The 27,221-nt window shown below is 32.7% G+C and overlaps 1 protein-coding gene across 16 annotated transcripts in view; it reads left to right on the top strand.

Moving 5' to 3' along the window:
* The window catches only part of Ehbp1 (EH domain binding protein 1), a 305,040-nt gene that overhangs the window by 189,587 nt on the left and 88,232 nt on the right, over positions 1-27,221 (top strand). For all 16 annotated transcript variants that reach the window (XM_048804245.1, XM_048804243.1, XM_048804235.1 and 13 more), the window contains 4 exons: positions 10,270-10,448; positions 11,280-11,328; positions 16,894-17,796; positions 23,972-24,115. In XM_048804245.1, coding sequence (XP_048660202.1) covers positions 10,270-10,448; positions 11,280-11,328; positions 16,894-17,796; positions 23,972-24,115 — 1,275 coding nt within the window. The remainder of the gene's footprint in view (positions 1-10,269; positions 10,449-11,279; positions 11,329-16,893; positions 17,797-23,971; positions 24,116-27,221) is intronic.

Raw genomic sequence — 27,221 nt, 5'->3', positions numbered from 1 at the left:
CCATCCCCACAGCTTTGTCAAAGTCAGAATAGAAAATAAGGACCATGTCTATACATATCAGAATGGGTACTGGGGTCCTTGAATGTTGCAGCTTATTATAAAGATGCAGACAAAGAGACCCTTGTAATGGTCAGTTTGAATTGTCAGCTTGATTGGATTAAGAGAAGTTGATGATTAAGGGGCTTAAGGGTGTTGAGGGCGTGTCTAGGAATGTTTGGCATGTGAGATAGCCAGTTGAAATGGAGACCCTCCTAAGCATGGGCAGCACTGTCCAACAGGATGATAGCGTAGATGGAATAAAAGTTGGAAGAACAAGGAAGCAGCAGCAGATGCAAGCTCCATTCTTCTTGAACGGGTTCTTGATGGCTACTGCAATTGTCTGAGGTTATCAGACTCTTGCTCTTTCTTCTTTACTCTTTGAAAGCTCAGTCTTGGACTAGGATAGCACTGTTGATCCCTTGTTCTGGGGCTTCAGCCTCTTGGACTGCGCAGCTGCTGGTTCTTCTGGCTCTCCAGCCTACATACAGCCATTGTGGACTATCCAGCTCCTGGTCATGTAAGCCAACCTAGTAAAACCCCCTTTTATAATTATACTTCCTGTTGATTCTGCCCTCTATTTCTGGAATCCCTCCCCCTCTAGCTTAAGTAATTTCCAGGAGGTTTAAAGGGCAAATATCTTTTGTTTTTCCCTTCATTTATCTTCTTTTCTTCTTTTGGGAGCCAGATATTGAAGATTAGAACATTTAAAAGAACGTACATACATGGGGAAAAATAGGCACTGCAAATGTCCAGAGGAAAGCACAAGCACAGAAAAGACCTGAGAAGATTTTACATTTACACTTCAGGATAATCCTCCACACAGATACTGTGTACAACCATAAAAACAGAACAAAACAAAACCCCAAAGAACAGAAAAATATCTGGTTGAAGGGGTAAACTCTGATTTCCAGGGGGGGGGGAACAATCTGATTTCCAGAATTATGAATTATTATATTTAATTATTAGTTTCAGATATCCAGTTTCCAACAAAAGAAATCACAAAGCCTAGAAAGAAACAGGAAAGAGTGATCCATTCAATAAAAAAGTAAACCAAAAGGAATTGTCCCTGAGAAGAATCTGATGGTGGATCAACTAGACTAAGACTTTAAAACAGCAATCTTAAATATTCACAAAGGACTAAATGAAGTATCAAGAAAATGATGTATGTGGCTAGGGCTGTAGCTCAGTGGTAGAGCACTTGCCTCGAAGGTGTGAGACCCTGATTTCAATCCTCAGCACCACATATACATACATACATACATACATAAATGGATTGTGTCCATCTATAACTTAAAAAAAATTAATAGAAAATTATATTTGAACAAAGTGGAAATGTCAACAAAGAAATAGAAAACCTAAAAAGAAACTAAAGAGAAATTCTGAAACTGGAAAGGAAAATAACTGAAATTTTAAACATTACTAGAGAAAGTCAAAGGCAGATTTGAATAGGCACAAGAGAGAATGAGCAAACTTGAACATAAGAAAATGAAAATTGTTGAGTTTGAGGAACAGAAAGAAAAAGGATTGGAGAAAAGTGAACAGGGATGGAAATATAGCTCAGTGTTAAAGTGCTTGCTTAGCTTGCATGAGACCCTGGGGTTAAGTCCCTAGTACCACCAAAAATAAATAAAGACAAAGGGAACCTAAGGGAATTGTGCGATACCATCAAGCTGACCAAGTACACATTGTTGAGAGGAGTCCTAGAAGGAGGGAGAAAAAAAAAGAATAGAAAGAATATTTGGAGAAATAATGACCAAATCTTCTCCAATTTGATGAAAGATACAAGTATGAATATCTAATATTGAGGAACTCCAAAATGAAATCAAAGATCTGTACCAAGACTCATTACAATCAAACTTTGAAAGAAAAACACACACACAAAAATTTGAAAGCAGCAAGAGAGAAGTGGCTCTTTAAAAAACTATTATCAAAGAATCCTATATCCAGCAAAATTATTCTTCAAATATTAGGGAATTTGTTTCCCCTAGAATTACCTTGCAAGAAATGCTAAAGGAAATCCTAAATTTTAAAATGAATGTTACTAGATAATAACTCAAAGATATATGAAGTAATGAAGATCCCAGAGAAGGAATAAACATGGGCAATTATAAAATCTATGATTTGTAACTCTACTTTTTGTTTTCTACATAAATTAAGAGATGTATTAATTTAAAAGATTAAGCCATATTCTAGTTAATAAAATTCTGTATAACATGTCATTAATATTCTGCTGATTTGTTTATATTTTGGATATACAATGTGTAAAGATGTATTTTTGTAACATTAATAAATGATCATAAAGCTGTTAAAGGAGGAGGATAACTTCTTTAAGTTTGGCTACTTTCAGAATGCAGAGGATAGGAAACATTCATGGGATCATTTAAGAAAGATCAAATTGTAAAGGAAAAAAGGAGCTTAACGTCAGAAGCAGATTGTGCAGCTGGTAGATTCTCAATGAAAAGCATTTTCCAATTGGAACAAAAAAATTAAAATAAAAAAACAAAAAATATCTCAAATCAGCAACCTAATTTTGTAACTTGAAGAATTAGAAAAGAAAGAGCCAATTAAACCCAGAACTTAAAAAAAAAAAAAAAAAGATTACCAAGAGTAATCAAAATCATAGCAACAAAAGCAGGGGTTGTGAGTATATATCAATAAGTAGGGTACTTGCCTAGCATTTGCAAAGCCCTGAGTTTGATCCCCAGTGCTGCAAATAATATAATATTTTAATAATAAATAAAAACTTTTTTTAAAAAGGAGTAGGTCAGCAAACGTAGTGTGTTAGCATTATGGTATTAGGTACACAGGGCTGTAAGTGAGTGACAAGTCCAGGTGGGTCAGTGGGCGCCACTCTGGCTTAGGAAAAAAGTGAACAGGGATGGATCAGTGAACAGGATCTAATAATACCTTGTACACATAACTATCAGATCTCCCAAGGGATGTACTTATAGTATGCCCAAGAGTTATAGTGTAAGGAATCTATAAGCTTTGTTTTTCAATAGACATTTATATTTTACTCGCAGGCCTCCAAGTCTGCATGAAGTTTACCAACCGTGTCATTTTTATAATAAATATTGTAGACTTGTAACAGAGATAACATTTTATATTTATATTAATGCAGTATATTTTCATGGAAATGATGTTAGGAGATGGTAAACTTAAGGACTTTTTTTTTAATATTTTGTAGTTGTCAATGGACCTTTATTTTATTTATTTATTTTTATGTGGTGCTGAGAATCTAACCCAGTGCCTCACACATGCTAGGCAAGCACTCTACCACTGAGCCACAACCCCAGCCCCAAACTTGAGGGGTTTTTTTGAGTGTATGAAGAAAAGATTTAGGCCTGCTGGTAAATCTTTTCTTCCTGGGGCGGGGGGAAATCATATCTTTATAAAATTGAGTCCATGAATATAGTATATCTCCCCATTTCTTTAGGTTTCCTTGGATTTTATAGCAGTCATGTGCTTTATTTGTAAATTTATTCCTAAGCACAGTCATGTACCACATAACATTGTTTCAATTAACAGTGGAATCACATATACAATGGTAGTCCCACAAAATTAAAACAGAACTGAAATTTTCCTATTGGCTAGTGATATCCTAGGCATTATAATCTCATAGCCCAAATTCATGTATTTATGGTGATGCTGTTGTAAATGTGTCTGTGCTACCATTTGTACAAAATTGTAGCACATATAATTATGCACAATATATATTTGATAAACAACTGTGTTACTAGTTTGTGTATTTTCTATACTATAATTTTAATCATTATTTTAGAGTGTTTTCAATTTATTTTTAAAAAAAAGTTCACTGTAAAATGGTATGTCTGTTATACCGGCAGTAGCCTCATACATCTTGTGGACACCACTTGTGGATACCACTTCTCTTGATTATACCATTTTCTTTTGTTCTTGATTTAATATTGTATTGTTTTCTTCATTATGGCCCCCATAAGCATACAAAATCCTCTGGTAATGTTGCCAGTAAGAGTCCCCATCAAGAGATTTTCCTGGAAACAAAATTTAAAGTCATTAAGGACTATGCAATTGGAAAATCAGTGATGGTATTTGCTCACTAATCAGTTCTTGCCTGTGTCCCACGAAGGTAATAGAACTGGGGTTCCCCTTGGTGGAATGGGCTGGCTGCAAAATAAAAGCTAAGAAAAACAGAACAACAAAAAAAAATCATAGGACACAGAAAATATTTTCAGAAAGTGGGGGCTGGATGGGCTAGCCAATCATATGGATCCAGCTTCTGTACTAAAAAGGCAAAATGGAGCCCATACTTGCCTTATTTATATGCTTGTTTATTTATATCTGGGAGCATCAGAGGCCTTCCATAGAATGTTCTTCACCAAAATAGGTTATAGGTGGGCTGTCCAGTTCCAAATGAATTACGCCCCGTCTCCAGAGCTACTATGAGGGATCTTCCTAATAGAGTGTAGATAAAGGTCATGTACCTTAGGCAATCTATTGCATGGGAGAACCACAGATAGTTCCCAAGGTTAAACCTAAAATCTCCCTGGCTACCATACCAAGAGAAGACCCTCAAGTAATTCACGAGTGGCTTCCTGCAATCAGATATGTCCCATTCAACCATAACCACGATCCTGAAGAAAAAGAACAAAGTGACAAAATTATATAAGGATTTGAAACAAAACTAACAAAAATCAAGAAGGGCACAGATCATATGTACAAAAACTTCAAATGACATGGATCAAAGAGCAGATACTTTATTTTGTTTTCAGGATGACAAGATCACCTTAAAGGACTTAAGGTCAGCATACTATAGTGACACAGCCACATCAGTGTTTATAGCAGCTCAGTTCACAATACCGAAGCTATGGAACCTACTTAGGTGCCCTTCAACAGAAGAATGGATGAAGAAAATGTCGTACATATACACAATGGACTATAACTCATCCATAAAGAATAAAATTATGGCATTTGTAAACTGATGAAAATGGAAACTATAAGTGAAATAATCCAATTCCAAAAAACAAAAGACCAAATATTCTCTCTGATATGCAGATGTTAACACAAAATTAGGCAGGAGTAGGGAATAATAGAAGTTCATTGGATTAGACAAAGGGAAAGAAGGGGGAAGGGGGGGGAGGATGGGAGTAGGAAAGATAGTAGAATGAATCAGACATAAGTTTCCTATTCATATATGAATACATGATCATTGAACCACCACATTAAAAAAACACAAGAATGGGAAGTTACACTCCACTTATGTATAATGTGTTATACACTCTACTCTCATGTATATCTAAAAAGAACAAATAAAATAAATGAAAGAAAATATCACCTTACAATGCATGATCACACTTGATTTTATTTCTATGCCTCTATGAATTGTTTTAATTAAATTTTTTTTATATATAGGAATTTAGTTTTGTATATTGGCACCTTTACTAAATTTAATTAATTTTAATAAATTATATATATAATTTTTTGGGTTTGGGGTTTTCCTCATAATCAATTATTTACTATAAATAGAAGTATTTATTACTAATATATCTTTTTTTTCTGACCTTAATGTACCAACTGGAATCTGAATAGAATGCTAAATAAAAGTGGTGATAGATTCCTAATCTCAAAAAGGGAAACCTTTTAGTATTGAATATTTTACCATTGTGATATTTACTAGGCCTTTGCAAATTAGGGAAACTGTGCTGGCTTGCTGAGATTATTTTTAGAATATAAATGGACATTAAGTTTTGTAAATTTTTTGCATCTATTTAGATAATTTTGTTATGTTTTCCTTATAATTTGCTAATTTGTTAAATTACTTCCATAGATTTGCTAAGCCAGGTGTATATTCCTAGGGTTTCAGCAGGTATAGACTCACTATCTTAAGTCTATCTAAGTTCTGCAGTTTTTCCAAGTTTACATTACATCATGGACATAATGCTTACAGTCTTTATCTAACATACACACTAATTAATATACTCCACAATCAATAATCCTATAACATTTTCTGGTACTTATATCTGATGTCTTGTCCCTTTTATAGATTCTAGGTTTCCTTTCTTCTAATGTCCACTCCTCTTATCTTGCCTACAAAACCAAAAGCCTGCCCAGAGGGTACCTCTCCCTATTTTCCACCTCTGCCCAGAAAGGCTGGAAGGAAGCCACCCAGGGGGCATTCATTATCAACTCCTGGTGGTAGAACAATTAATTCCCTGGAGGCAGTTGCCAACTGGTTAGGAGGAGGGGGAAGTATTTTGAGATATTAGCATTTTATTTCTTTTTTAATTGCCCCCCCCCCTGCCCAACCCAACTGTTCTTTATCTAAACTGACTACCTAACCTTTTGCCCTGGTCTCAATCCCCTCTCTGATTAAGGGTACCCTTACTACTGTAAGGGAAAATGGACGATGACCACTCTGGCTTTAGCTGTGCTTTAAGTAGACTCTATAATATGATATGATGGTAGGTCCTGAGAGGGAGAATTTAGAAGAAGGAAACTTGTTAGGAAGATTTTCACTATTATTTAGTCAAAAGGAGATAGATTACAAAAATATAACCATAGCATCAAACCTGTCCATGTATTAACCAGTAAAAGATGACAGATGAAAGAAAAATTCCAAGGTGATTCAAAGAATAAAAGTCTAGGCAATTGGGACAATAGCACTTTCATTTGCAAACACAATGAAAATGAGCAGGTTGCAAAGAAAGATTAAAAATATGATTTTTAACATACTGAGTTTGAATTTTATATGGCAGGAAGGACAGCCAGCTGGAAATGTCAATTTGAGATGGTTTGAACTATAAATGTACATTTGGGAATCATCTGCATGTGATAGTTGGAATCCTGAGAGTGAATCAGCTCAAAGTATGGAAAGAAAAAACTATTCAGAGAAATACCTAGAGGAATGGATAGCTGTTTAGTGGAAGACGGGGAGATAACAAAAGAGAAACTATAAAGGGGATATAGCAGAAAATAATGGAATTGAAATTTCTCATAGCTTTTGAAATTTAGGAAATTTTTTCAGCAAGTTATTTGACTGGGTTTTCTGAAACAGATACTATTGCCATTGTTGGAAAGAATATTTTGGTGCCCTTCTTATTAACGTAATCTGCTGTGTTAACATAAATAACATATTAAAATTATCTATATTTCGGAGTTCAGTTCTGACCCTTATGAACAGATTTTGCTGTTTTTCTTTCTATGGAAAGAAACGTATTGCAGTCATTCAGAGCTTCTTTCACCAAACACATAGGAATAGATACATTACCAACCATTACAGGTGCCCTGTTTTACACATAGAATATCAAGGTGCTGATATTATTTTCTAGTTAAAGCTTTGTCTGCCGAGTAAAACCTTCACTATGTTAAATTTGTGGCCTTTGATGTTCCATAAGAGCCCCCCAAAATAGAAGTTCAGTGCTGATAATGCTTTGGTGTTAATCATAATTGTAGTTAGATTGATTAACGTGAACTGAATGATCTTGCCATATATAGTGTTACTTTTTTAAATGCATTTATTTATTTAACAATGCTTACTGAGTGCTGTCGTTGGGTACTTGGGATAGGTTCATAAATAAAGCAAACAGGTTATTGACCTCATATATCTTTTATTTAGTGATGACAGGTATAATAACCAATAAAGTAAAAGATAAAGTATATGAACTGTAAAAATATAGTAAATAGTATGGCAAAAATACAGCAATATAAGGTCTATCAGGAATGCTAGTTTGGGGTTGGGTGATTGAGATAGGCTGCATTATTAAATAGCATATTTCTAAATGGTGAAGGTTACACTGGAGTTAAGCGTGCAGATCCTTAAAAGGAGAACACCAGGAAAATGGAACAGTCCTTGCAAAGGTCCTAAGGCTAGACCATTTCTGGGGTATATAAGGAACAACAAAAATTCAGTGTGCTTCAAAGTGATCAAGGGAAAGAGTGTAGAGAAGATCAGAGAGAGGTAGTAGGATAGAGGAGAAAGAAAGATCTTGTTACTACAACGCTCTGAAATAGTTAACCATCATCATACTCATTCTACAGATGAAACAGACATAAAGAAGACAAGTAATCTGCCATAACATTATAACAAGAAGCAAATTATTTGATGCAATTATATACTGAAACTTTCACAGTGATTTGATTATTAATTCCTTTATGACCCTCTACAAAATATTAGATGAAAGATCAGAAGTTCTGGAGTAGTTGTTCATTTAATACTGCCTCTAATTTCCTTTCTCTGCAAACCAATATGACCATTTATAGGGCCTGTAATTTCATTACTTTCTTCAATTTCATATGATTTCCTGTAGTCAGAAAGGTAGTCAGTGTCCTTAATATGAGGCTTTTGATGAAACAAATCCAAATTTTGGTTTAGTTTCCCTAGTCTTTTTATATTGAGTTTTCTTAGAGATTTTAATAATCATATATAATATATGCCATCATATATATTCTTTATTTTTACATATAGAAATTCATCCTAAATTGTAACAGTGATAATGACATTTATACATTACCTCTGTACATGTGACTGACAATTTGAATGAATCAGTATAATGATTATAGGATTATTTGGCCCATGTTCATACTAACCATGCTTGAAGTGACTCACTGCCTTAATATAATTTCTTATAGAAAAACATTATAATAAAGATAATCTTATAGCTAGTAGACAAATAAGTAAGTAATAGAATAGTTTGAAAAAAAGTGAGTATGTGTCTAGTTTAGTGATCGCCTAGCTCATTCATAGACCACTCTCTACTTTTAGGTTAAGTGACTAGAGAAATTTGAAAGTCACAGTGGACAATTAAGTGAAAAGATAATTTAATGGTTCATTTTTATAATATTAGATTAATAGTTAAAAGAGCTATTATTTATTCTAAAGTAAATTTACTATATTGGGAATTTTATATTTACCCACTGCTTCGTATTAAATGGAACTGATTCAAATTTGTTGAATTTTTATGATCCATATTTTTTTTAGCATTGACTTAATGTAGGTGATCTTTGAAAGAATAGTGCTTTGCTAGATTCATGATTGTTTATATAATGATTTGTTAATCTAACAGTTAATAAAAATGAGAAATTATATCCTTGGTGTTTCTTGTTGGTCTTCCCACAGAAGTAGTAAATATATAAATCAAAATCATGTGTGGTTGATGATTTTAATCATTTGGCACTGACATGCTTTTGTCAAGTGGGGGCATCATTGGTCTTTCTTAAATAAGCAGTATGTTAAGAATGGCTTGCTTGTTAAACGACATTAAGGGTAAATAATTGTTTTCCTTTCACCTTTCCTTAGAATGCCTCTGTTTTATGTCTGCCTTATTATCATAGCAAGCACTTTTAATTAATAGCAAGATTAAAATCCAGAAATACTTAATCAATTTCTTTATATTTTTCCATTGTATCAGCCTCCAAGTTACTGTCACAAAATGTAGTTGTTCTTCAGTAAAATAAAATGACATAATTTTAAGAACAACAAAAATTTGGAATAAAAATCTTACAATGTAGACTTAATTTTATTCCCATCATTGTAGTCTTAAATATATGAACAAGGGGGAAAGAAAATGATAAAGATTTTAAAGACATGTATAACTAACTCAACTAATATTTTAAAAAATAGCTTTCAGTGATAATTAAAATGTATTTTGAGTATATCCAAAATGAATACTATTGTGTACTGTTGCTACCAGTAACTGGTTATTGCTAAAAACTCTAAAACTATTTTGCTGTTATTAAATTTATATGCTTGAATATGATAATCATTGTTTTTTTTTAAATGCATACATATTATTACTGTATTTTTAAAACTTGCTGTGATTTTGATCTCTCCTCTACTAACAATTTAGACTTTAAAATGCATTATTTTTAATCCAGTTGATAAGGAACCATGTTTATATGTGATGGCAATTGGGGGGAATTTTTAGTGTGTGAAAATTGCGTAGGTATTTAGCATTAAGTATTTAAATACTTTAACATGATGTTTCCATCAATAAAACTCTTTGCTTATTCTTATGTATAAGTTTAAAATCTCACCTATCTACATCCTTGTCAGGCAAATGCCATGGGCTAAAACTGAAGATAATAATTTAAGATTTATGTCTCCCTCTTGGATGTTATAGTTGTCATGAATTGACAGCTTTGAAGGACCTAAACTGACATCAAAGGGTTCAAATGATCTAGTTAGGTCAATTAATGTTAATTTCCATCTTCCATTAAATTCTTTTAATGTTTTCCTCTTCTCCTTTCTTCTAGCCAAGTCCTATACCAAGTCCTATTTTGGGGCGAAAGCCAAATGCTAGTCAGTCATTGCTTGTATGGTGCAAAGAAGTTACGAAAAACTACCGAGGAGTGAAAATCACCAATTTTACTACATCATGGAGAAATGGTTTATCTTTTTGTGCTATATTACACCACTTTAGACCAGACTTAATGTAAGTAGAAACAGTTTCCATTCCCTATTACATTGCATAAATAATAGAATTTCTTTTCTTTTTCTTTTGGCAGAACTTGGGATTAAACCCAAGGATGCTCCTCTACTGAGCTACCTCCCCAATCCATTTTATTTTATGACACAATCTCACTAAGTTGCCCAGGCTGACCTCAAAGTTGCGATCCTCTTGCCTTATAGCAAGTAGTTGATACTACAGGCATTATGCTACTATTCCCCAGTATTTACACAGTTTTTAAAAGAACCCAAAATCATTTCATAGAACATGTCCTGAACTACTTGACTTTATATTTCTTTTTTGCTAGCCACACGTTTTGCTTTTTTGAGAGAAGTATATGCCAGGAAAACTGCTTCCTTCTCAATACCTAAAAAACATATTTTCCCTTTTAAAAAAATGATTTTTTTCTCCTTAATCTTGTACAAAAAAACTGACTTCAAATTATTATGAAAATTGTGTTAATGTTAAAATGAGATGAGATAAAGAAGCCTGTAGCTCTTTCTACATTGACAACAGGGATTACCTCATGGTAAATTTGGTTGTCATGGCTAGTCTCTGGTCCCCTGCCTTAACTTCTCTTTTAGATGGAAAGCTTCAGGCAGTGAAACATGTAATCACTGTTTTTATTTATTTATTTATTTATTTATTTATTTATTTCCTTAATTTTCCACACTATTGGTTTTGTTGATTGAATTTCTGTGAAATTGCTGGTTACTCTGGTATTATTGAATGTCAAATTTTTAGATTCAGTTTGTTTTAAAAACAGCTGTTTTTATCAAATACTTCATGTACCTACTGTGCCATTTTCTCCCTCAGTGACTACAAGTCTCTGAATCCTCAAGATATTAAAGAGAACAACAAAAAGGTAAGAAATGCCAAGGGGAAAAAATACATAGCTTCAATTTTGGCTTCTCTGCAGGTTTTTTATTAATTTGGGGAAAGTGAAGGGAGTTTTGGTGAGGTCATAATTGCAGCTCTTAGAAGGTAATTTGCATTCCAAAGTTCAAAAATAGGATACTTGGTTTACTTTGGTTTATCAGGACTTTAAAAATCCAAGAGCCAGTCCGGGATCAGATTACAATATATGTATGGTCTTCATTAACTGTTAAATGTTTGTTAAAAAAAAATAATGTTTTAATTGTAAGATTTAGCTTTTAAAAGTACACCCCAAACTATTGTGCCATAACTTTTACATAACATGTTCTAACACATTAGAAAAATGTGTTAGAAGGAAATGAGAGCAGGAACCTGATAGGTAAACAAGACTTTTTACCTAGGTGACTAGGTTTGTAGAAGCAAAAAGATATAAACATTGGTTCTTTTCACTTTCTAGTAAACTATATATGTGTTTCCATATAACTAATTAAAATATACTGAGATCAGAGCTTCCTTGCTGGCATTTGGAGATATTGATCCTTTCAGCCTTCAGGGCAACTGCATAGGGCTGAGTTGCAAGAGCCCCAAGGGCCAGCTGACTGTGGCTAGAGGCTGATGTATCTGTTTTACCCCAGTGCACAGTACAGGATTATAATTTTCTGTGTGCAAGGAAGGAAGTGCCTAACTCTGCACACGTTAGATACACAAATGTTTGTTTGTACTGAATTGAATTCTTCATTTGAAAAATGAATGAAATGTATTTTCTTGGAGTTTTTGTTGTTGTTGTAGTTCTTTATTTTACAATACTGGGATTGAACCCAGGGGAGCTTTATCACTCAATTGTCCTTTTTCTTTCTTTCTTTCTTTCTTTTTTTTTTTTTTTAGTTTGTTCTAATTAGTTGTACAAGACAGTAGAATGCATTTTGACACATTGTAAACAAATGGAGCATAACTTCTTCCTCTGGCTGCACATGATGCAGAGTCACACCATTAGTTTAATCATACATGTATATAGAGTAATAATGTCTATCTCATTCCACCATCCTTTCCATTCCCACATCCCATCCCATCCCCTCCCCACCCTCTGCACAATCCAAAGTTTCTTCATTCTTCCCTAATACCCCCCACGCCTGCATTATGGATCAGTGTTCACTTACCAGAGAAAATACTCAGTCTTTGTTTTTTGGGGGTTTGGCTTATTTCACTTAGCATGATATTCTCCATCTCAATCCATTTACCTGCAAGTGCCATAATTTCTTCTTTAAGGATGAGTAATAGTCCATTGTGTATATGTACCACATTTTCTTTATTTATGCATCTGTTGAAGGGCATCTAGGTTGGATCTATACAGTCGTTTTTATTTTTTGAGACAGGGTCTCACTAAGTTGCTGAGGCTGATCTCAAACTTGAGATCCTCTTGCCTCAGCTTTTTGAGTTGTTTGGATTATAGGTATGTACCACCATGCCCACCAGAAAAGGAGTTTATAACTTGTGATCTCTGGATATAATTAAAGAGGTCTTTGAAGATGTAGAGAAAAATACATTTTATTTTCAATTCTTTAAACATTAGTATTTTCTTCTATTGTAAATTTTGATTTTAAAAAATCATGGTAGTAGTAGGCATACCTTAGACTGTTACTTCAGAAATCATAGATTTATCCTATCTTACTACAGTTGTCGCAAATTTCTACAAATACCTTTTAAGTTTATCAAAATCAGTTATAAAAAATGTTCTCATAAAAAGCATATACTTTACTGGTTCCCAAATTGTTTTGCAGTATTTTCCAGTGTAATTGGTTCTTTTGATTCTTATCTATTCTACAATTATAGAAGTGTCTGTGGCTAAAAGGGGTTCATAGGATAAAGTGGTTAAAGGACCACTAGAGAGAAAGGTTTTTTGGTTTGTTTGTTTGGGGAATCATGGATTGAACCCAGGGGAGCTTAACCACTAAGCACATCCCCAGCCCCTTTTGTTTTTTGTTTTTGTTTTTGTTTTTTTGAGACAGGCAGGGTCTTGGTAAATTTCTTAGAGCGTCACTAAGTTGCTGAGACTGGCTTTGAACTTGTGATCCTCCTGTCTCAGCCTCCTGAGCCACTGGGATTACAGGCATGTGCCACAGCACTCTGCATAGACAGTTTTTCATTTATTTTAAATTAGATCATTAAAACCACTGGTGATAAAAGTGTTGGACTAGGCATGGTGACCATATGCCTATTATCCCAGCAACTTGAGAGGCTGAGGCAGGAAAATCACCAGGCTAGACCCTGCAATTTAGTAAGACCCTGTCTCAAAATCAAATAAAAAGGGCTGAGGGTGTGGTTCAGTGGTAGAGGGCCTCTGGGTTCAACTCCAGTATCATCAAAAAGAAAAAGAAAGTCTTAAAATTTTATGAAAGTTCAATTAAAAAATAAGAATTTAAACTTGGGGACATAGCTCAGTAGTAGAGCACTTTCCTAAGTTGCAATCCCTCACACCATGAAGAAAAAAAAAATTATTTCCAACAAAACAAGTTTAATACTTATGTTGTTATCTAAAACCAAAATTTATATGCCATTAAAAATTCTTATTTCTCTGAAAATTATTACCAGTAATAATACATTTTGAAACTGCCATTTTTAAAAATTGGTATATGCCACCAAAAAGAGGCAATCCTTAAAAATTAGTATAATTTTCTCATAGAAATTAACTGTCTTGTAGGCATGCTATAAAAAGTAGATCATTCTCATGAATTATTTCCTGTGTGATTTTGTAATACTTATTTCTATTAAAGTGAAATGCCTTTTTAATTAAGTAAATTATGTTCTTATATGTGTGCATTTTTTGCATATTAATAAAATGCTAAGCTAAATTAAATACAGAGATAAGCATTATAAAATAAGCCATTAATAGCTGATAGATAGCAGTGGTGCAAGCCCATAGTCTGAACTGCTCAGAAGGCTGAAGGCTGAGATTGGAGGGTGGCCATTAGCCCAGGAGTTCAAGACCAGTCTGGTCAACTAGCAACATCTCATCACAAAAATAAGTAAGTAAACAAACAAAGTTAAAAGAACCAAGTGGAGCTGCATATATATATATATATATATATATGGTGCTAAGGATATATGCGGTGCTAAGGATTGAACCCAGTGCCTCACACATGCTAGGCAAGCACTCTGCCTCTGAGCTACTGCCCCAGCCCTAAAGTGGAGCTTTTAACTAACTATTCAAATCTTTGAAAAGGAAACTATTGAGTTTCCTAACATTTTTAAATAATATAGGGAATCTCATTAAGGCTTAAGTCATATTTTATATTTTTTTTTAGGAACTTAATAATCATTTACATATTACTAATAGAGAAAAGTATCTCATTTAATTTTTTTCTCATACCTGAGGGTATTGTTCAGTGGTTAGAGCAAGTGCTTAATTTGTTGAGAACCTGGTTCAATCCCCAAATCTCAATTAGATTTTCTAAGACAGTTAATCGTGGCTTTTGGAAAGACTTTTAACTTTGAGGCACTATTCATTAAATAATTGTTAGTCTTTCCATTTCATCATTTGAAACGTCTTACCTTATATCTACATTGAGTATCTCAGTTGCTACCTGAACATTATTTCCACCTTTGTGCAGATCTTCCAATAACCCTGAGTACCTTTGAATGAATTTAAAGCAGCACAAGAGACAATGCCCATGTCTTAAATTCCACGAAGATCTGTAATGTAACTGGCAATGACTCCTTAAGGATTTAATTATACTTAGGAATGAATAAGACAATTTCCTTTTGAAAAATCTTTTTTATTAATACACAAACAGCTAAAAAGATAGTAGGTGACCAACCAGAGCAAAAGAATTTAACGTATATGAAAAAATTTTTTATGAAGTCTTGAGCTTGCATAAAAGAAACTTGATTTGTTTCAAAATAGTGATTTTAGTATAATTAGTCTACATAAAATGAATTGCTGCATAAAGCAAAACAGCAGCAGGAGTTTTCCTACAAGGAAGCTAATCATTTTCCAAGGTCTGCAAAAAGTGCTGAATAAAAATAATGCATTTACCTGTGGCATCTGATCTTACCCAGTATGTCAGTGTTTTAGATAATTAGGAAATGTTGAGACTACTGCCTGTGGTGCTTTTCCTGATGACTTGCAATTGATGTCTGTCAATCAAGTAGTCAAGACACACAAGGAAGAAAATGACTTTAATTTTCCTAAAACATGTAAAATACAAACAAGTCTATACACGCACACCAACTGAGTTATTCTCTCTAGTAAATATTTTGAGGTGCCTATATTATGAAGCATAGTGCTGTGAAAATTGGAGAGGTTTTAATATCACAATTTATTTTTCATTTTCTTTCTTACTTACTCCACAACATTTATTAAAGTACAGGAAGAATATGAGACAAGGATTAACTTCAAAGGTAGAAATGTACTTTAACATGTAAGTTCAAAAAGACTGATTCCTTTTCAATTGTTAATAATTTCCTAATATTTCTTTTAAAGAAGAACTTTGAATTATGCTTCTAAATCTAGGTTTTTAGAAAAATAGACATTTTAACATCCCAAAGCAAGAATATATCTAGAGAATCCTTATCTTCTCTCTGAGAGTGTGTCTAAATCTTAACCATATTTTTAATGCTTCCTAGCAACACAGTTCTGTTTTCAAAGGTTAGTTCAGGATAGTAATAATTGAGAAACAGCTTTGGTTCTTCAAAACTAGAAAAACCTGATATGCCACAGTCATTTAAAGGCTAACAAAGTAATACAATGCAGCTTTACATTCTCAACTAGGTTGTAGTGCTCAAAACATTTAATTCTCTCCAAAATGCATAAAATAAAAATGAAGTCATTCTTCTCATTATGAAAATTAGTCTTAATTGGGTATTTTAAAATGTTTATATGTTGGCTGGGCATGGTAGCATACATCTGTAATCCCACTAGCTCAGGAGGCTGAGGCAGGAGGATTGCCAGTTCAAAGCCAGCCTCAGTAACTTAGCAAGATCCTGTCTCAAAATAAAAATAAAAAGGGCTGGGAATGTGGATCAGTGATTAAGCACCCCTGGTTCAATCCCTGGTACCAAAAAAAAAAAAAAAAAAGTTTATGTTTCTAAGCTTAAATAGCATTTATTTGCATTTTATATCAGGTAGTCAGATAGTTCATCCTTTCGACTTATGCATCTCTGCGTTTTCTTCACAAATCACTGCAATTACATTACTGTGGAAAAGAGGTTGATAGTAATGATAGCACTTCAGATGGATTTAGTCTAATATTTCTTTATATATCTTGGTTCCTTATCTTAAAGAGTGATTCTGAGATATTTTTTTCAGTCTCATTTTTGCTTTTTTTTTTTCTTTCTGGAAAGGAATATCTCATTTGTTGTGTAGTTAACTTTTTTTTTTCCTTGATTCTTCCCCACTTTTAAACATTTCTGACTTTTGGAATATCATTTATGTGACATAATGTTAGTAATGTTTATGTATCCTATACAATAACAAAAATATTAAAATGTTGCTGTTTGAAAAAAGGTATGGATTGTCTGTTATTCACTTTGTCTTGTGTTTTTCCTTTCTTTGAAGGCTTATGATGGATTTGCCAGCATAGGAATTTCCCGGTTATTGGAACCTTCTGATATGGTTTTATTAGCAATTCCTGACAAACTGACTGTTATGACTTATCTTTATCAAATAAGGGCACATTTCAGTGGCCAAGAATTAAATGTTGTTCAGATAGAGGAAAACAGCAGTAAAAGCACATATAAAGTTGGAAACTATGAAACAGATACAAACAGTTCTATTGATCAAGAAAAATTCTATGCAGAGCTGAGTGATCTGAAGCGGGAGCCTGATCTTCGACATCCTACCAGTGGTGCAGTAGACTTCTTATCACAGGATGACTCTGTATTTGTAAATGATAGTGGGGTTGGAGAATCAGAAAGTGAGCATCAGACTCCTGATGATCACCTTAGTCCAAGCACAGTCTCCCCTTACTGTCGCCGGACTAAAAGTGACACAGAACCCCAAAAGTCCCAGCAGAGCTCTGGAAGGACTTCAGGATCTGATGACCCTGGAATATGTTCCAATACAGATCCAACCCAAGCACAGGTTTTGTTAGGCAAGAAGAAACTATTAAAAGCTGAGACTTTAGAATTAACTGACTTATATGTTGGTGATAAAAAGAAGGATGTGACTCCACCCTTTATTTGTGATGAGATAGACCAGCAAAAACTTCAGACTCAAGACATCAGTAGTAACATGGAGCAAGAAAAATTAGAGAATTCTAAAAACTTAGAATGCAGAACAGATGCTGAATCACCTATCAAAAAACCAAGTTTATCTCCTACTTCCAAACTTGGATACTCATACAACAGAGATGCAGACCTTGCAAAGAAAAAACGTACTTCCATGAGGCAGACAGAGTCTGATCCAGATGTTGATAGAACCACTTTAAATCATGCAGATCATTCTGCTAAAACAGTCCAGGTAAGTGAATTAGTAGAATGAATGAGTACTTACATTTAGTAAATAGCTATTCTGTCTTTTTATTTCATTTTATGCTCATAGAACACCTCAATATGTTACAAATAATTAACAGTGAAGTATAATTTGTCACTGTAAAAAATCTAAAATGTACCTGCTATGTATTTAAAGTTTATATTATTTCAAGATTACAAATCTCAAATTTAAAATTAAAGGATAAAGAATGTTAACTTTTCAAATCAAAATATTATCAATTATAAAAAAAATATTTTATCACAATAATAAGTCAAAGATATTTCAGTTTTTTTATTTTAATAAGAATATCATTCTAGGTGCTGGGGTTGTGGCTTAGCAGTAGAGCGCTTGCCTAGCACGTGCGAGGCCCTGGGTTCAATCCTCAACACCACATAAAAATAAATAAATAAAACAAAGGTATTGTGTTCAACTACAACTAAAAAATAAATATTAAAAAAAAAAAAAGAATATCATTCTAGGGACTGGGGCTGTAGCTCAGTGGTGGAGAGCTTGCCTTCCTTGTGTGAGGCACTGGGTTCGATCATCAGCACCACATAAAAATAAATAAATAAAGGTGTTTAAAAAAAAAAAGAATATCATTCTAAAATGAAATACCCAGTTAAGTATTTCCCATTTAAAGCATTTTTATTCAATACTTCACTTGCATTTTAATTGGTATTTTTAGTTCCATTATTGCTTGTGGTTTAAAATCCAGTAGCATCTATATTTCTCCCCTAAGGGAAATATAGTGCAGTTTTGACCCCTTCCTTACTAATATTTACTGTATCGAATCTCTGGTCCCATCATCAATTATAAGATATAATATTATTTTATTTACAACAAAAAATTGCCAATAAAATTATGATAGTTTTATCGCTTAGAATTTTTATCTTATAACTATTGAAAGAACTCTTTTAGATTTAGGACACATTTTCATATCACATAAAACACTTATTTACTCAAAGACATTTTAAACAATATGAACGGATTAAGTTACTTCTAAAAGCTTTTCACATTTAGAATCCAGCTCTTCTGAATCACTTTTTGACTTAGAGTTGTTGGTAGTCCTATTTTTCCACACAGTATTGTCCTCTGTGCCATCAAAATATGGTGCTATAGCAAAAATTTTCAAAGTTTGGTCTTTTCACATCTGAGGCTGTCTCAGACCCTTTCAGAGAGCCCTCAAAGATAAAACCTTCTGTCATAATGCTAGAACATTATTCACTTTTATCACTCATTCTCTCAGAAATGTATGGAAGTATTTTTTGGAGATTCCATGATTCCTGGTATTCATCAGATTTAATACAAATATGGGAGAATCCAAGCTGATTTTTTCTTATATTAAAGAGACTCACAATAAAAATTGTAAAATAATGTCATTCTTACTTGGTTTTTGTTTCTTTTCAAGTAGTAAATTTAAAACATATTAACATCTAATTTGTTTATGATTAAATGTGTATTTATATAACTAAATATATTTCTAAATGAAAAATTAACATTTACATTGTACTAGGTATTGTAAGTAATCTAGAGATGATTTAAAGCATACAAAAGGACATGCCTAAGTTATGCATAGTATGCCATGTTATCTAAGTGACCAGAGCCTCTGCAGAAAATCCACAGGGGGTCCTGGAACTAATCTGTGGGAAGAGTATATTCAAGTGATTTCTGATGGAAATGTCAAGGGATTGCTGTTGTGCCACCAGAAGTATCAAGCAATATGTAGATAGACAACTATGTCTTGACTGTGAACTGAAAGACTGTGATTGTAAGGTGCCAGAAGTATTAGGAAAGAATATAGAGGCTGGGGAAAATAGCTCAGAGGTAGAACATTTGCCTAACATGTGTGAGTTCCTGGGTTCAATCCCCACCACTATGGAAAGAGAGAGAGGAAGAGTGGGAGGGCAGAAGGAACGGAGGCAAAGAATACTTCTTAGAATCAAAGAAACATAGTAGCTATCAAAGCAAGCCTCTGTTTTCCTAATCAAAAATCTTAAAGGTCTTAAGTAGCTAAACCCGTCTGAAAGTTTTCATGATCACATAGTGTTCATAAGTAGTGGATAATACACAGCTAGTAATTGACAACTCCAGAATCTGATGAGCCTTAGATGTAATATCCAATAAATAGTTTTCATATAAGCCAGATTTTTAAGGCAAATGTTTTACTTAAAGCTAGAAACTGATTAATAGTTAGAAATTAGAAATATGCAGGACTAAGAATCAGTAAACCTAGTTTCTCATTTTGATTCTGCCAGTAATTAGCAATGTAACATTAACTGTTCATTTAAACTCTCATAATCTTATTTTCCACGTTATGTTAAATGAAGTAATCTCTAAAAGCCCTTTTAGCTCTAAAATTCTTTTATGTTGTGATCCTATTCATATGACTAAAGGATGCACCATTTATTTATAGCTTCATGTTTGTTCATTGGCCATTCGTTTATGGGTTGAATTTTGCTTAAGGTGAATTAAAGGTTTGCTTGGCACTTGGTTGGCAAGAATAATGTCTTGACACCAAAAATTGTAATATGGATGCTGACATTTGGTAGGTTTTTAAGAAATTACATATGTTAACTGATAGTATTCTGTTTCTCTTTTTGTGCCCTATATTTTATTAATTCTCAGATGTATCTTTCTATATTTTAACTTTTCTGAAATCAAGATATTACTTATAATAGATAGTATATTGGAATTTAATTGGTAGTGTTTTTTCTTAGTAATAGATAAAATTGTGACTTATAATTAAGCATTAAATTATAGGAAATTTGGTAGCTTAATATGTTTTTATAGACTTAACAAAATTATAATGCTACTCATGTAAGTGCCTAGTACATGAATGGCAATTATTTATTTATCTTATCTTTCTTAAACTTTACAACTAATGAAATAAGTGGTTGAATAATACTTTATATGTGGGACATCTGGTGTTTACAGAGTAGTCTAAGGTCATATAATATATTTTAAAGTTTGAATTCCAAACCAGCCCTGTCTGACTCCAAAGTCTTTGTGCCTAAAGTTCACAATATCTCTTTATTTTTTATCATTTAAGCATTAAATAATAATCATAGCCCAGTTGTAAAGAAGTCAGCATTACTGATAGGCAATTTTATAATGTGCATCAAGTCCTTAAAAATGTTTATATCAGCCACACATGATGGCTGTGTGTGTCAGCTACTTGGGACATTGAGAAGAGAAGATCCACAAGTGCAAGTCCAGCCTGGGCAGCTACTTGGCAAGGCCTCATTTCAAAACAACAAAATGTTTTATCTTATTAGATCCTATTTCCAGGGATTTTTCCTAAGGAGATGATCAGAATCATATACAAAAATTTACATGTAGGAGTATTCACAAAGATATTATTTATAGGGCTGAGTATGTAGCTCAGTGTCAGAGAGCTTGCATGAGGCTCTGTGTTTTCTTCTCAGCAGGGCAAATAAAAACATTATTTATGATAGTGAAAAATTTTCAAACAACCAATATATCCAATAAAGTAAGTTAACTAATGTCTAATGAATACATCTATATAATAGAATGTTAGGTAGTCTATTAAAATCATATTTTCAAGAAGCATATATAAGGACATGAGAAAAAGCTCATGATAAAGTATTTATGGTACAGCACTTGTCTTAACATGTGTGAGGCCCTGGGTTCGATACCCACCACTGCAAAAAAAATAAAATAATAAAGTATTAAGTGAAAAAACTGTGATTCTACAGTGATGATCTCTGGATACCATGATTACTAATGATTTTTTTCTTCTTTTTACTAATCTCTATAATTAGTAAAATGCAATTTTGTAATTTTATATTTTAAAATATACTTAGTAATTTTCTAATCAGAAAATAAAATTTATGTCTGTGTTTTCTTAAGACCAAAGCACAGTTTTTCACAGTCTATGTGGAAGGGTTGAATCACTAAAGGACTATAGAATTTAGAGCTAATGGAGTCTTAAAGATGATCTACTCTCATTCTCCACATTTCAAAGATAAGGAAATTGAGGGATTAAGAAATAATAATAGTCAATATTTATTCAGTGCTTATCATGTGCAAGTGCTCATTGTGTTACTCTATTACTTAATCTTTACACTATCCTTATGAAAGTTGGTCTGTTTTTCTCCGAATTTTATAAATGAGAAAATGGAGGCTTAGAAAGATTGAGTAACTTGCCTGCAATTAAGTGATGGAAGTGGCATTTGAACCCAAATGTCTGACTCCAAAATTCCTAATCATCATATAATGGAAGGCAGTATAGTTTTTAAGTGACCTGTTCATGTTGCATTGCTTATTATTAATGACAGAGGGATTAATTTAAGCCTGATATCGTGACTAAAAATTCAATGTTCATTAAACTTTTTTTCTATTTTGAGAAAGTATTGATATTATAACCAGTAGAAATGCAATGACTAATTCTGTTATATCCTAGCAACATTAACTTAGAATCTATCATTACCACTTATATATTTCATTTGTATCTATTAAGAATTTTTGTTTAATCCTCTTAAAATCTTGAGTGATGAAAAAGTTCCAGAATTAGTGGCAATAATTCATAACCTTGTGAATATACCAAAAATAATTTATTGTACATTTTAAGGAAAATCTTAAGATTATAGAAAAAAGGTTTAAAAATAGTTACAGTTTTTTTTAATTTTTTTTAATTTTTTTTTCCTTTGGTACTAAGGATTGAACCAGGGATGCTCAGCCACTAAGCCACATCCCCAGCCTTTTTATAATATATTATTTAGAGACAGGGTCTTGCTGATTTCCTAAGGGAGCACTCAACCACTGATCTATAATGAGCTACATCCCAGATCCTTTTTTTTTCCAGTTGTCAATAAACCTTTATTTTCTTTATTTATGTGCAGTGCTGAGAATTGAACCCAGTGCCTCACACATAATAGGCCAGCACTCTATCACTGACCTATGACCCCAAGCCCCCAGATCTTTCAAAAGTTTTTATTTCAAGACAGGGTCTCTCTAAGTTGCTGATGCTGACCTCAAACTTGGGATCCTCCTTCCTCAGCCTCCTAAGTTGGTGGAATTATAGGTATGTGTCATCACACCCAGCCTAGTTATAGTTGAATATATCAATCACAAAAAGGCCCCAAAAATGGTATATTAATTTTTTAAAAGAGAAAGCTTCATATAATAGTAAAGTAATAAGTTTGTTCTCTATTTTCTTTTCCTTGACCATAAAAACTATACAGTGAAAAGGATGTCAAATTAATTAAGCATCAGAGTAAAGGTAATAGCCATCTTAAGCCAGAAGTATGGTGCTAGGCATAGTGGCACCTGCCTATAATCTCAGCTACTAGAAAAGAGATAAGTTCAAAGCCAGCCTGGACAACACATAAGAAGCTCTCTCAAAATAAAATAAAAAGGATCTGCGATACATCTCAGTTATAGAACACTTGCCTAACATGTGCGAAGCCTCATGTCCAATCCCCAGTACCATACACAAAAAAAGAATATTATGTTTTTGGATAATGCCACCGTTTAAGAACTGATTTTCATTGACGGCCAACATCTGTTGTTCTCCAAAAATACATTGTAAAATTACAAATTGGAGAATATTTCTCCAATTCTGATATGATAAATTGTTTTCTTATAAAAAATGTAAATAGTAGAGAAAACCAGTTTTACATATTTATTTTTTTAAAAATATAGTAGCTTTGCATTTTTCTATAAATATTAATGTCAGGAATTTAAAAGATGGTTGCCACAGGTATTTAATGTCTATCTAGTACAAATTTAGAAGACACATTGTTGTCACTTCTATAAGAACATAAAAAGTCTATAAGAACTTTAGAAAATGTTTTTGGCTGACAGATTTACTATGTTTATGAGCACATATGAGGAATATGTAATTTACACACACCACTTATAAGACTATGTTCTAATGAAAGTATACTTAAATTCAATCCAATTTTAGACAGTCAAGATATTTCATTTATGTCAAGATTTATGTATTCATTCTAAATGTTTAGTCAACATTAATATTTTGTATAGGTAATATTAGTAAGAAAGCTAAAACCTTACTCCTGACCTTTTATTTCAACAGATTGTCTAACTTTTAATTCGTTTGTAAATGTAGATTATTTGTTTGATAATGGATTTGTTTATTTCTTTAAATTTGGCATCTAATTCTGTTTCTTTGCTTTTTAAGCATCGAATGTTATCCAGACAAGAAGAACTTAAAGAAAGAGCAAGAGTTCTTCTTGAACAAGCAAGAAGAGATGCAGCTTTAAAGGCAGGGAATAAGCAGAATTCCAGCACAGCCACACCACTCTGCAACAGGCAGCTAAATGATGTGAGAAATACTGGTTGAAAAAACCATAAGTTGTTCATTATAATCATAATCAAAATGGGTGAGAAGAGTAATTTGTTAATATTTTCTGCAGACTTTGTTCATTATGAATACCTGGTACACTTATTGAACTGATAAATTCATGCCTATCAGACCATATTGTCATCATTTTTACATAGCAATGTTAACAACTATCAGGAAAGTAAGATCCTAGAGTACAAATTCCATGTATACATTAATAATCTGTTTTTCGTTGAATTGCATTTTGTAAGGCAAAATGCTCAGTGGTAGAGCACTTGTCTGGGTTTGTTTCCCAGTACCACCATCAAAAAAAAAAAAAAAAAAAAAGTTATGATTGTACTCTTGTTTAAACTGTATTTTGTTCATGGAAGTTAATTTTGTTGCAAATAATAGTGTATCAATGATGCCTGTAATTTATTGAATGCCTACCATACATTCCAGGAACCATAATTATTATACTTAATTCCATGAATATATTCAAACTACTTATCAGAGTCAGTATTTAAACCTGAGCCTTATTAGATTTTCAGAAATAGTGCTTTCTCCTATTGCCATCCCTGGATTAAACCACATTTTTATACATGTTTTTATGTAGTGTTTCACAGACAATATAATGAACATATAATAATTTAAAGTCATTAAATATTAGAAAACATAAACCTCTTCATGAATTTGAAAACTGTGACAACCCTGCCTACCACCAAACTCACATGTACATAAAACTATAGTCTTTTTTAAGGCTTTGCAGATATTAATTTAATTATCTCTGACTTGGTGCATTGTTTTTCAAACTTCAACTCTTTTTTTTTACACAATAACTTTATTTTCTTTATTTATTTTTATGATGTGCTAAGGATTGAACCCAGTGCCTCACACGTGCTAGGCAAGCACGCTACTGCTGAGCCACTCCAGCCCCAAACTTCAACTCTTTTATACATCTTGGAATATAGATCAGTTTAGTGAACTACCGTAACTTATTTTTAATGTATAGGAATAGAATAGAATAGAAAATATCAAAATTCATCACACTTTATTAGTGTAATATTTTGTGTATGTGTGTGTGCGTGTGTGTATATGTTTGTGTTTGTGTGAAATTTTTGTTTCAGTTACATGGATATGTATTTTTACTAGATCTTGAAATAAACTGTATTCTTAACTGGGGCCAGGATCAAAAAAGTTTGAGAAACACTAATCTAGAGGACCATTCCTTCTAAGGAAGAACCTGTAGCTTTTATGTTGGGTTTTTCAGTAGCTAACCATCTTTATATAATCAATTTGTTGATTCATTCACTTGCAAGATACATATTTTCTTTAAAAAGATATTTATTGGTTATATAAATCAAGTCAATTCACAGTGACTGAAAAACATTAAGCTTTTTTCCTTCATGGAGTTTACATTCTGGTGGGAAAAGGAGAGATAGTAACAAGTAAATAAACACAATAATTACAGAGTATGAAAATTGTATGTGTATAGTAGAGGATAATTTGAAGGTAGAGGTTAAATGACCTGAGGAAGATATATTTGAACTGAGATTTGGATAAGAAGAATGTAGTCAAGTGAACAACCAAAAAAAGAATATTCATTTTTAAAAAGAACAATTTGTGAAATTAATATTTGTGACAATATTTCACAATTCTTTCATGTTCTAAAAAATATAATTTAAAAATATATTAAATTAAAAATATAATTTAAAAATATATTTCTAAAAATATAATTTAAAAATTTAAAAATATTTAAAAAATATAATTTAAAAATTTGAATATAAATAGTTATATTCAAATATATACTATATCATTTTACCTATGTATAAATTTTACGTATTTTAATAATTATTATCTAATGTTTGTTGAGCACTTGGTCTGTGTCAAGCAAGATTCTAAGTGCTTTCACATAAATCATTTAAACATCATAGTAAGTAGATAAATATTATCATTCCCATTTTACAGTTGAAAAAACTGACACACAGAAAATCATTGAATTGCCCATGATTACACAACTAATAAGTAACAGATCTAGGAATTGTTCCTAAACACTCTGACTTGAGATATTATATTCTTAATGTACTGTGTCATAATTCTTTTTTTAATATTTATTTTTAAGTTTTTTAGGTGGACACAACATCTTTATTTTACGTTTAATGTGGTGCTGATGATTGAACCCAGTGTCTTGTGCATACTAGGCAAGCACTCCACCACTGAGCCACAACCCCAGGCCCCTCATAATTATTTCTTGTTTATTTTTCTGACATCTTTGTGAAGGAAGAGTAGATATTAAAGTAGTAATTAGCTATCTGAGTTTGGAAAAGGTGTTTAAATTTTCCTAGAGTAACAAATAATGCAAATTAAGCCTAGAATTCAAGTATATTGACTCTTAAGGCTATTTATTCTTTCGTTCGGTTTATTCATTTGTTAGTTCAACCTTTTAACAAATATTTCTCAGCCATCTCTTCTGTATAAGACACCAATAATCTTACTTAAACGTTTTATTTCCCAAATGAAACTTAAACTTTTAACTAAGTTAAAAGTGTGAATTCAGTACTAAAAAATAATGACAGCTGGGCATGATGGTGCACCCTTATAATATAAGCAATTCAGGATGCTGATAAAGGAGGATTGCAAGTTCAAAGCCAGTCTTGGCAACTTAGCAAGACTCTACCTCAAAATAAAAAATACAGAGGGCTGGGAATGTAGCTTGATTGGTAGAGCACCCCTGGGTTCAAGCCCTAGCACTGAAACATAAAATTACTAAAACATCTTTTATTCCATGTCTGTGACATTTTACTGAATATATTTATAATTTGGATTTTTAAGAAACTCTGCGGATCAGCATTTATGAAATTAGATACTCTTTTACATTGTTGGAAGCATGGAAATTGCCGCACCTTTCTGAAAAGCAGCTAGATTTCATCAAGAAATGCTCATTCTGATCATGCTGAATGAAATAAGCCAAACCCAAAATATGAAAGGTGGAATGTTTTTTCTGATAAGTGGATGCTGATTCATAATGAGTTGGGGATAAAGGGACTTTGGATTATGTAGAGGGGAGTGAGGGGAGGGGAGGGGATTTGGGGATGAGAAGGATGGTGGA

The sequence above is a fragment of the Marmota marmota genome, unplaced genomic scaffold (assembly GCF_001458135.2).
Source record: "Marmota marmota marmota unplaced genomic scaffold, marMar, whole genome shotgun sequence".
Taxonomy (NCBI): domain Eukaryota; kingdom Metazoa; phylum Chordata; class Mammalia; order Rodentia; family Sciuridae; genus Marmota; species Marmota marmota.
This window is presented reverse-complemented; position numbering and strand designations above follow the sequence as displayed.